This window comes from Mesoplodon mirus (assembly GCF_964341445.2).
Source record: "Mesoplodon mirus genome assembly, chromosome: 15".
NCBI classification, from domain to species: Eukaryota; Metazoa; Chordata; class Mammalia; order Artiodactyla; family Ziphiidae; genus Mesoplodon; species Mesoplodon mirus.
Genome location: NC_138991.1, coordinates 56,368,265 through 56,380,671, shown reverse-complemented (window position 1 = coordinate 56,380,671; position 12,407 = coordinate 56,368,265). Strand labels below are relative to the sequence as shown.

The 12,407-nt window shown below is 47.7% G+C and overlaps 1 protein-coding gene across 1 annotated transcript in view; it reads right to left on the bottom strand.

Annotated features, from left to right (window-relative positions):
* The window catches only part of LOC309816753 (uncharacterized protein), a gene marked incomplete at its 5' end in the record, with an annotated part of 152,282 nt that overhangs the window by 84,002 nt on the left and 55,873 nt on the right, over positions 1 to 12,407 (bottom strand). Inside the window, 5 exons of the mRNA XM_082644528.1 lie at positions 329 to 462; positions 903 to 1,058; positions 2,159 to 2,345; positions 7,120 to 7,199; positions 7,432 to 7,591. Of these exons, the coding sequence (XP_082500654.1) occupies positions 329 to 462; positions 903 to 1,058; positions 2,159 to 2,345; positions 7,120 to 7,199; positions 7,432 to 7,591 (717 nt within the window). The remainder of the gene's footprint in view (positions 1 to 328; positions 463 to 902; positions 1,059 to 2,158; positions 2,346 to 7,119; positions 7,200 to 7,431; positions 7,592 to 12,407) is intronic.

The following is a 12,407-nucleotide window of genomic DNA, read 5'->3' as shown; positions in this document are numbered from 1 at the left end:
TGCCCTGTTTACCACCCATGGCACTTATGTTTCCCTTGATTTGGTCCATGTCTCTTGCTCTCTACCACACACCCTCCCCCAGCAATGGAACGGCAGAGACCAGGTGCTGCCTTAAGCACAGCTCTCCCCCAGTGCTGGGCATAGAGTAGGTATTTAATAAACACCAACTGAACAGGGGAAAGATGAGGCTGAAGTTCCAATCCCTAATCCATTCCCATTCACGACCTTGAGTAAATACATCTCTCTGAGGATGGGTTGAGGGTGCTCACCCACCACTTCCCTAACCCCGGGGGCTCTCTCCAGACCCCCGCCCAGCCCCGGCACCTACCTTGTGGCTGAACGCTGGGATCTGCGTGCAGTGGAGTTCATGGTCCAGCTCCAGCTTGTAGGTGGCCTCTAAGCCGCTCTCCACCCGCAGCTTCTGCCTGGTGCTGCACTCCTGTGCCAGCTGCTTCGCCTGACCTGTGCAGGGCAACCCAAAAACCCCTGCCTTTCCTCTGCCAGGTAGCCCTCCATCCTCATCCCAAGCAGAGGAGCGTCCAGTACAGCCCAGCTTCAGCCAGCCCCCTGGATCTGCCTCACCTAATGTCACTCATTGGAACCTGCCGATGGGGAGGTTTTAAGAGACAGATTTATGTCCCCCCCCAACACCCACCCACCCACCCACCCACACAAACACACACACACACACACACGTAGTGTTGTTTGTTTTGTTTTTTTAACAAGCAGGCGCTCAGCTCCGTACAAAGCAAATGGAATGACTCACTAGCTAAGGAGCCTCATGGTGAGGCCAAAACACCCGAGGTGACAGTGGCACCTTAGCCCTCGGAGCCACAGCCCCAGGAGACGGTGCAAGTCCGGCCACTCCCCACCTCGCCCGCAGCCAGCATGCAGTGCCGTACCCAGGAGGCCATACTTGATCCTCAGGGAGCTGGTCCAGAGGCGGGCCCGCTGCTGCAGCAGGCCTAGGGTGCGCAGCCCCACAAGCCCTGGCACGAAGAGCTCGCCACCCAGGGCCACCACCTGCTGCCCGTCCTCCGCCTTCTTCTCCAGCAGTGCTGAGGGGAGAGCAGGCATGGTGTGGTCATGACCTGCGCCCCAGAGACTGACACCCTACCCCCAGCACCAGGTGAGGAAAGGAAGTGGGAACCGCCCAGGGGGGTGTCCCGATAGAACCAATGCCTGAGTCTCCGCCAAGGAATGCTGATGTCAGGGCCACTGACAGTGTTTTGCACTGTCCAGGTGGCAACCCCAAAAGTCACTTTTGTGGGTTCAGACCAAAAGGTTTTAAATAAAGTAGAACAAAACAAAATAGAATGGACCAGAAGATAAATGACAGTGCATCAAGGATGATCAGGTAAATTTCACCTTCTGAAACTTGTTTCTGCTACACTGATATTCAGCCAGATCACACAGGTATAGCCATGCAGGTTAAAATATCAAAAATGCATAGGCCAGGGTTTCCCTGGTGGCGTAGTGGTTGAGAGCCCGCCTGCCAATGCAGGGGACACGGGTTCGTGCCTCGGTCCGGGAAGATCCCACATGCTGCGGAGCGGCTGGGCCCGTGAGCCATGGCCGCTGAGCCTGCACGTCTGGAGCCTGTGCTCCGCAACGGGAGAGGGCACAGCAGTGAGAGGCCCGCGTACCGCAAAAAAAAAAAAAAAAAAAAAAGCATATGCCAGCTAGTCAACAGTCCTAGCCACTCACATCACTCCCCTGGAATCTCTGAGAACACCCCACAAGCAGCATCGCCAGGAGGACTCCAAGCCAGCTCCGACACCAGGGTGGGATCTGGTCAGATTGGTCAGTACCCAGGCCAGGCTGTGTGTTCAAGATACAAACGGCGCCCCATGCAATTCGGGTCAAAATGCGAAATGTGTTTTTTACACATTGTGTAACCTGTAATGTGGGTCAGAATCCAAGCACCCCAAAAGGTGCTGGTTGACGGTTCCTGCAGAGCAGTCGAGTGCATTGGAGGGGCATCTGGGGGACTCAGGCAGAAGCTGCGAGCAGATACAGAGCCTGGATTTTCCTTGGATGGAATGTGAATACTGGGGGATCGGGTGATGGGGGCTTCAAGGGGGGCACTCCGCCCTCCCCTCCCCTCCCCAAGCCTGGCCATTTAAGACAGGTGGCAGAAAGGGGTCCCTCCTCCTACCTGACACGTGGGCCTGGTCACTCAGCAGATTGCTCAGTGACATGGAGAAGGCCAGCCTGCTGCCTGCCTGCCGGCTGAGGTTCCCGGCAAGGACCACAGGGCTGCCCGATGTCACCAGTTTCACCTCCAGCTGGGCCTCGATCCGCTGAGCCTCACCACCTGCTGCTGGCCACAGGTTGCTCCGGCCCTGGAAAGGCCCCAGCATCCCTTGAGGGGACAGGCTCTGCCAGCAGGCTCCACCCGGACCGCAAGAACCAGGACCGGACAGAGGGCAGGAGACACAGCCTGGTTAATGGGCTTCTAGGCTGATCCTGCTGCAAGTTCTTAAGCTTGATATTGTTCAAAATAGGTCATCTCTGTTACAAATTCAGACATAAGTTTGAAGGACCCTTCCTCCCTCTCCCCCCAACCTCAACACCCTGTCCAATCTATCAGGGACTCTGGCCAGCACTCCCTGCAGAATATTCTGGGACCCGACCACTTCAGTCACTTGCACCACTGCCCCGGCTTGAGCCTGCTCATTGCCACTGCGTTCCTGTGACATTCTTCTCCTGGATCTCCTGGCTCCCACCCTGGTGACCAGGGCAAGCCCTTCCAGACTCATAGGATCATGGCACACCTCTCTTCCTCAGGGTAAAAGCCAAAGTCCTTGCAAAGGCCAACAAGGCCAAGACTTTCTCCGGAAGTCACCAGCGCAGCCCTGGCCAGACGAAGGCAAAACTGCCCACAGACACCGGGAGGCAGGACACACAGATGGCCCCATACATGCTCTGTGTCTCCATCACTGAGGTTTTCCAGAGCAACTACAGCCCATAGCAATGGCAGCTGTCATCTCTGACGGCCACGCCAACTGTGGACCAATCCTACGGACCTCTCTGCTGCTGCCAGCTGATCTGTTTACCCAAAAGATGTAAAAACGACCTCACTATTTCCAGACTGTCCACTACTTTATACTCTCTTGCAAATCCTGTTTTTGCTTTTGTTCCTTGACCACAGTCACAAGTCACTCTCTTCTGATTACTCTTTGGCAAAGGCTTACACGACCTGGCCTCCCACCTTTCTGTCCCTTCTCCTATTCCGCTCCAAGTACATGGGGCCTCAGGCTGTGCTTCTAACACTCTGTGCACATTCCTGCCCCAGAACCTTTGCACATGTTATGCTCTTTACTTGCAATACCCTTCCCCCAGAGAACCACATGGCTCTCTTCTGCACGTGCTTTATGTCTTAGCTAAAAGCTATCTTCTCAATCAGGCTCACCCTGTCAGCCTATTTAAAACTGAAGCCGTGGAACTTCCCTGGTGGTCCAGTGGCTAAGACTCCACACTCCCAATGCAGGGGGCCCGGGTTCAATCTCTGGTCAGGGAACTAGATCCCACATGCCGCAACTAAAGATCCCACGTGCCGCTACTAAAGAAAGATCCCACGTGCTGCAACAAAGATCCCACGTGCTGCAACTAAGACCCAGCGCAGCCAAATAAATTTTTTAAAAATAATAAAAATTAAAAAAAATAAAACTGAAGCCAACCCTCAGACCCTTCTTCTCACATAACTTCAGACCCCTGGATCCAGCTCACTGATTCCCTTTTCCTATAGAGCTTACACTCACCTATCACCACAATTTGCTTATTTATTTGACTGATTATCTCTCCTATGAGAATGTAAGCTCCAAAAGGAGAGAACTGTGTGTGTGTATCTCTTTTGTGTGCTGTCTTCCCCACACATTGTAGTTGCTTGATAAACAGTCATTGAATAAATTAATAAAGGCAATGAAAAATATAGGTTTCGTTCCCCTTCTTGGTCTCCCAGTCTCCCTCAAGGCAACCACCGTGTCCACTTCTTGGGCATCTTCCAGAGACAGCATGGGCCTATATGTATGCGTGAGTCTGTATGTATGTGTGTATATGTGGGTGTGTGCACGCACGTGTGTGTACGTGTGCACTCCACCACACACGTGCACGTTCCCTCTCGCTCTGCACAAAAACAGATGCAGGCTCTCCACTCTGCTCTGCTTCTCACACTTCACGTTGTGTCTTGGAGATGATTTTCTCTGGTTTGTATCAGAAGCTTCTCGGCACTAGCTGTAGTTGTTTTCAAAGTGCAGCCCATGAACAGGATGACTGGAGAATTTCTCATCCAAACCAGGACACTTAACGGTTAAAGAGACCACTAATCCTATTGAGCTGGGTCAATGGTAAACTGGGGCTCTCCAGGTAACCTGGGACTTGGGGATGCTCTATCATTGCACCCAGGGGAGGGGGCACTGAAATCTAACACTTTCCTCCACGCCATCCTTAAACCCCATAAACACTCAGCTGAGTTGAACCCAGCTTTGCTGCTTTGTATTCCTGAGCTCATCTGCCTTAGTTTCCTCATCTCCTATGGGCTTACCGAGAGGACTAAAAGAGGCACCCGGGGTCAAAGCCACCCGTGGCCCCCCCCCAAGAACAGGCTTTGGAAAGTTCCAGAGCGCCAGCTGTTACCATTAATCATGATGGGTCTGAGGCAGCTAGAACTGGAGTTTCTCTAAAGGCCAATGTTTCCAGGCTGCAGACAGCCCTCTGGAGAGCGGCAGGCAGGTCTGCAGGGAGGTGCAGGCAATTAGCACTTGTGTGCTTAGTGAACAGGAATTGCTTCGAGGGCTCCCGGGAGCTCTGAAAACAACTCGTAGTCTCAGCCGTCAAGCAGCTGGGGCTTTAGGAGGAAGATGCTCTCCCCTGATACTTGGTCTTCCCACCCGGACAGGAAGCAGATCTAGGAGCTGAGAGTGTGTTTATGTAGCAAAGATTCCAGCCCTGGCTCCAGATTTTCAACCCAGACCTCTCTGAGAAATCACTGGAGACTGAGGACCAGCCTCATGGCCAAAGGGGCCCAGAGGTCCTGCTTGGCAGGAGCGAGTCTACAGCTGCTGTTTTAATCCTTTTTGGAGTCACTGACCTGCTTGAGCATCAGATGGAAGGTCTAAGCCCTCTCCCCAGAAGGGGGACAGACACAAAACTTCTGCACAATTGCAGGGGCTTCAATGGACCCACTGAGTCCCATCCAGGTCCTCCTGGTTGAGAACCTTAAAAAGTACCTATAACGGGGGATTCCCTGGTGGCGCAGTGGTTGAGAGTCTGCCTGCCAATGTGGGGGACACGGGTTCGTGCCCCGATCCGGGAAGATCCCACATGCCGCAGAGCAGCTGGGCCCGTGAGCCATGGCTGCTGAGCCTGCACGTCCGGAGCCTGTGCTCCGCAACGGGAGAGGCCACAACAGTGAGAGGTCCACGTACCACACACACACACACAAAAGTACCTATAACGAAGAGAAAAACGCACACACCTTTGCTCCAGGAATTCCACTGCTAAAAGTTTACCCTGAAGATGGTAGGGTGATTTATAAGACCAAGAACCCGGGAAAAACTCCAGAGCCCTCCACTACAGAAACAGCTAAATAAATTCCATCCCATTGACTATTATGCGGCCATTCAAAATACATGGTAGGGCTTCCCTGGTGGCACAGTGGTTGAGAGTCCACCTGCCGATGCGGGGGACACGGGTTCATGCCCCAGTCCGGGAAGATCCCACATGCCACGGAGTGGCTGGGCCCATGAGCCATGGCCGCTGAGCCTGTGCGTCCAGAGCCTGTGCTCCGCAACAGGAGAGGCCACAACAGTGGGAGGCCTGCGTACCGCCAAAAAAAAAAAAAACAAAAAAAAAAAACATGGTAGACATTCTTTTTAAAATAAAAGATCGGGGGGGAATATATTGATATCTACTTGGGGATTGTGGGCATAGATGATTTCTAAGAGGAGTCACAGAAAATGAACAATGATTGGCTTTGAAGAGAGGTATAAGGGAAAGTTTTTAACTCTGTACCTGTGCTGACCAATAGAACTTTCTACAATGATGGGAAAGTTCTAAAAAGTGGCCAGTGCAGCTGAGAAACCATATCTTTAACTTTCTGTTACTCTGACTCACTTAAATAGTCATGTGTATAGGGGCCATCATACTAGACACTCAGTTCCATGCCCTTCTGTACCTTTTGAACTTGGAATCATTTAAATGTATTACCTATTTTTTTAACTAAATTAAATGGTACCAGTATGTGCTGGTACAAAAAGATGTATTTTTGACTGAAAAAAAAAAGCAACATGCAAAGAATAAAACAACAACTAAACTCAGAACTGAAAGGTTTTATAAATCTATAGTATTATGGGTTGAACTGTGCTCCCCCTCAAAAAAAGTTGAGGTCCTAACCCCCAGGACCTGTGAATGTGACCTTACTTGGAAAAAGGGACTTTGCAGATGATCCAATGAGGTCATTAGGATGGGCCCTAATCCAGCATGACTGGTAAACTTACAAAAAGAGAAATTTGGATACAGATACCTACAGAAGGCAGACAATGTGGAGATACAGGGAGAAGACAGCCATCTACAAGCCAAGCAACGCCTGAGGCTACTAAAAACTAAGAGAGAAGCATGGACTAGATTCTCCCTCACAGCCCTTAGAAGGAACCAACCCTGCCAACACCTTGATTTTGAACTTCCAGCCTCCAGAACTGCAAGGGAAAATTTTCTATTGTTTAAGCACCCCCAAATTTGGGGCACTTTGTTAAGGCAGCTCTGGGGAACTCATACAGATTTCCTGGTGTGTGCATTGACATTTCTTCTGGAAATCTGGGGAGTGGCACTCTTTCACTTACCTTTTTATACCTTTCTCTACTCTGAATTTTTTAAAGCATGCTCCTGTGTTACTAATATTATCTATTTATGACATCAACAGTGGTGAGATTTGAGCTCATTTTTTTCTTTTTCATACTCTTCTGGGTAACAAGAAGTCACAAACGTTATTGGTAGGTGGAAGGAGAAGAACAGCTAAAACACCAAAGGAAGTGGTGATGAGTAAGCAGGGACTGGGGCTTGAAATGCCCAGGGAGGTGGCAGGAGCCAACACCGGTGGGCTGAGGACAGGGAACAAACCTTGATGTAGTAGACATCCCTGTCATCCAGTATCAGTTCCAGGTGACCCATGCAGGCACTTTGCAGAGTGTCGATCTTTCCTGGGAGACAAAACGAGAGTTTAGAGACCAGGGTTCAACATCCTGGATCCGCCCCTGTGTTCACCAGGGGACAGCCTGCTGGTTTCCTAATCTCTGAGCCTGTGGCTCCTCATCCATAAAACAGGGCTATATTTAGTGCCGACCTCAGAAGGTGGCTGAGGAATCCACAGTGAGCGGGCTGCCTCTGGCACATGGCCGAGGGCACAGTGATGGGTAGGAGCACTGTCATTACCGTCCAGCTCAATTTTCTTCTTGGGATGGAGAAGCTTGAGCCGAAACTTCCTCTGGGGCCAGCTGTAGCTGACATCCACCCCGACGTCCCTGGGCACTTCCGACCTGGGCGTGCCCATGAAGATGTGGGCTGAGGCTTCTTGAGGGAGCCAGCCGTCCTTCTGGAAACACAGCAGAGTCCTCAAGATTAAGAACCCATCCAGGCCCCCCCCACCTTCAAAAACGTGAGTTCTTATGCTCATCCTTGTCCTCGCCAGATAAGAACCCCCAAACCAGGAATTTGGGGATCCGTATCCTGGAGGAGAGTCGTACAGGACAACTCAGGACCACAGGGACAGGATCTCAGTTTGTTCAGCAAACAGCCAGGGAAGGAGGCTTATCGCACACCATCGGCACCCTGCCCAGGTCCCCTCGGACCCCTTGACCAGCTCAGCATGCTCATCTCCCAGCTTCTGTGCACTTTGCTCTTAACCCCTGGCACCCGGGACCTCCAGAGCATTGCCCTCCGGCACAGGAGGGAAAAACATCCCGGCTCCTTAGCCCAGGGATCATGCTGAGGCTGCCACTGCACCTGCCATCACTCCTGCTCAGCTTCTTCCCCTTCCCTATCCTATTTTCTCCACCCTCTTCCTGGGTCCTCCTGGAGTCTTTCCTTCATCCACACTTTTACCCAAATCCTTGGCTCCAGTCTGCTTCTGGGAAAACACAGCCTAAGACACGGGTCCCCTTTAAAAACCTGCATCAGGGACTTCCCTGATGGTGCAGTGGTTAAGAATCCGCCTGCCAATGCAGGGGACACGGGTTTGAGGCCTGGTCCGGGAAGATCCCACATGCTGCGGAGCAACGAAGCCCACGCGCCACAACTACTGAGCCTGCACGCTAGAGCCCGCGAGCCACAACTACTGAGCCCGTGTGCCACAACTACCGAAGCCCACGTGCCTAGAGCCTGTGCTCCACAACAAGAGAAGCCACAATGAGCAGCCGATGTACTGCAAAGAAGACCCAACGTAGCCAAAAATAAATAAAAATTAATTAATTAAAAAAAACAACCCTGCATCATCGTCATTCATTTAGTACCAATAAATGTTGACTACTGTGTGTGAGGCACAGTTGCAGGCATAGGGAATGCAACTGAGTGTTAGACACAAAGTCCCGCCCTCTTGGCACCTACATTCTAGAGGGGGAGGCACAGGACCTCCAGACACAGAAGTAGGTAAGACAGCAGCTCACCACCACCAGCTGCTGAGTGCTCTGCTGACAAACTCAGAGGGTCAGGGGCCCTGACAGGGTCATTGCTCTGGACTGGGTGGTCAGGGAGGGAAGCTGTCTCTGAGGAGGGGGCATTTGATGAGACTTGAAGGAAGCAAGGGAAGGAGTTGAGTGGATGTCTGGGAAAAGACTGTTCCAGGCAGAGGAAACAGACAGTGCAAAGGCCCTGGGGCAGCAATGCACTTGGCATTTAATAAAAGGGAGGTCGGATCATCCAAAATGAAAATAAATAAGGAAACAAAAGCTTTAAATGATACATTAAACAAGATGGACTTAATTGATATTTATAGGACATTCCATCCAAAAACAACAGAATACAGATTTTTCTCAAGTGCTCATGGAACATTCTCCAGGATAGATCATATCTTGGGTCACAAATCAAGCCTTGGTAAATTTAAGAAAATTGAAATTGTATCAAGTATCTTTTCTGACCACAATGCTATGAGACTAGATATCAATTACAGGAAAAGAGCTGTAAAAAATACAAACACATGGAGGCTAAACAATACACTACTTAATAACAAAGTGATCACTGAAGAAATCAAAGAGGAAATTAAAAAATACCTAGAAACAAATGACAATGGAGACACGACGACCCAGAACCTATGGGATGCAGCAAAAGCACTTCTAAGAGGGAAGTTTATAGCAATACAATCCCACCTTAAGAAACAGGAAACATCTCGAATAAACAACCTAACCTTGCACCTAAAGCAATTAGAGAAAGAAGAACAAAAACATCCCAAAGTTAGCAGAAGGAAAGAAATCATAAAAATCAGATCAGAAATAAATGAAAAAGAAATGAAGGAAACGATAGCAAAGATCAATAAAACTAAAAGCTGGTTCTTTGAGAAGATAAACAAAATTGATAAACCATTAGCCAGACTCATCAAGAAAAAAAGGGAGAAGACTCAAATCAATAGAATTAGAAATGAAAAAGGAGAAGTAACAACTGACACTGCAGAAATACAAAAGATCATGAGAGATTACTACAAACAACTCTATGCCAATAAAATGGACAACCTGGAAGAAATGGACCAATTCTTAGAAATGCACAACCTGCCAAGACTGAATCAGGAAGAAATAGAAAATATGAACAGACCAATCACAAGCACTGAAATTGAAACTGTGATAAAAAATCTTCCAACAAACAAAAGCCCAGGACCAGATGGCTTCACAGGCAAATTCTCAAGCATTTAGAGAAGAGCTAACACCTATCCTTCTCAAACTCTTCCAAAATATAGCAGAGGGGGGAACACTCCCAAACTCATTCTACGAGGCCACCATCACCTTGATACCAAAACCAGACAAGGATGTCACAAAGAAAGAAAACTACAGGTCAATATAACTGATGAACATAGATGCAAAAATCCTCAACAAAATACTAGCAAACAGAATCCAACAGCACATTAAAAGGATCATACACCATGATCAAGTGGGGTTTATTCCAGGAATGCAAGGATTCTTCAATATACGCAAATCAATCAATGTGATACACCATATTAACAAATTGAAGGAGAAAAACCATATGATCATCTCAATAGATGCAGAGAAAGCTTTCGACAAAATTCAACACCCACTTATGATAAAAACCCTGCAGAAAGTAGGCATAGAGGGAACTTTCCTCAACATAATAAAGGCCATATATGACAAACCCACAGCCAGCATCGTCCTCAATGGTGAAAAACTGAAACCATTTCCACTAAGATCAGGAACAAGACAAGGTTGCCCACTCTCACCACTCTTATTCAACATAGTTTTGGAAGTTTTAGCCACAGCAATCAGAGAAGAAAAGGAAATAAAAGGAATCCAAATCGGAAAAGAAGAAGTAAAGCTGTCACTGTCTGCAGATGACATGATACTATACATAGAGAATCCTAAAGATGCTACCAGAAAACTACTAGAGCTAATCAATGAATTTGGTAAAGTAGCAGGATACAAAATTAATGCACAGAAATCTCTGGCATTCCTATATACTAATGATGAAAAATCTGAAAGTGAAATCAAGGAAACACTCCCATTTACCATTGCAACAAAAAGAATAAAATATCTAGGAATAAACCTATCTAAGGAGACAAAAGACCTGTATGCAGAAAATTATAAGACACTGATGAAAGAAATTAAAGATGATACAAATAGATGGAGAGATGTACCACGTTCTTGGATTAGAAGAATCAACATTGTGAAAATGACTCTACTACCCAAAGCAATCTACAGATTCAATGCAATCCCTATCAAACTACCACTGGCATTTTTCACAGAACTAGAACAAAAAATTTCACAATTTGTATGGAAACACAAAAGACCCCGAATAGCCAAAGCAATCTTGAGAACGAAAAATGGAGCTGGAGGAATCAGGCTCCCTGACTTCAGACTATACTACAAAGCTACAGTAATCAAGACAGTATGGTACTGGCACAAAAACAGAAAGATCAATGGAACAGGATAGAAAGCCCAGAGATAAACCCACGCACATATGGTCACCTTATCTTTGATAAAGGAGGCAGGAATGTACAGTGGAGAAAGGACAGCCTCTTCAATAAGTGGTGCTGGGAAAACTGGATAGGGACATGTAAAAGTATGAGATTAGATCACTCCCTAACACCATACACAAAAATAAGCTCAAAATGGATTAAAGACCTAAATGTAAGGCCAGACACTATCAAACTCTTAGAGGAAAACATAGGCAGAACACTCTATGACATAAATCACAGCAAGATCCTTTTTGACCCACCTCCTAGAGTAATGGAAATAAAGACCAAAATAAACACATGGGACCTAATGAAACTTAAAAGCTTTTGCACAGCAAAGGAAACCATAAACAAGACCAAAAGACAACCCTCAGAATGGGAGAAAATATTTGTAAATGAAGCAACTGACAAAGGATTAATCTCCAAAATTTATAAGCAGCTCATGCAGCTCAATAACAAAAAAACAAACAACCCAATCCAAAAATGGACAGAAGACCTAAATAGACATTTCTCCACAGAAGATATACAGACTGCCAACAAACACATGAAAGGATGCTCAACATCTTTACTCATTAGAGAAATGCAAATCAAAACTACAATGAGATATCATCTCACACCAGTCAGAATGGCCATCATCAAGAAATCTAGAAACAATAAATGCTGGAGAGGGTGTGGAGAAAAGGGAACACTCTTGCACTGCTGGTGGGAATGTGAATTGGTACAGCCACTATGGAGAACGGTATGGAGGTTCCTTAAAAAACTACAAATAGAACTACCATATGACCCAGCAATCCCACTACTGGGCATATACCCTGAGAAAACCATAATTCAAAAAGAGACATGTACCAAAATGTTCATAGCAGCCCTATTTACAGTAGCCCGGAGATGGAAACAACCTAAGTGTCCATCATCGGATGAATGGGTAAAGAAGATGTGGCACATATATACAATGGAATATTACTCAGCCATAAAAAGAAACGAAATTGAGCTATTTGTAATGAGGTGGATGGACCTAGAGTCTGTCATACAGAGTGAAGTAAGTCAGAAAGAGAAAGACAAATACTGTATGCTGACACATATATATATAGAATTTAAGAAAAAAAATGTCATGAAGAACATAGTGGGGGCTTCCCTGGTGGCGCAGTGGTTGAGAATCTGCCTGCCAATGCAGGGGACACGGGTTCAGGCCCTGGTCTGGGAGGATCCCACATGCCGCGGAGCAACTAGCCCCGTGAGCCAC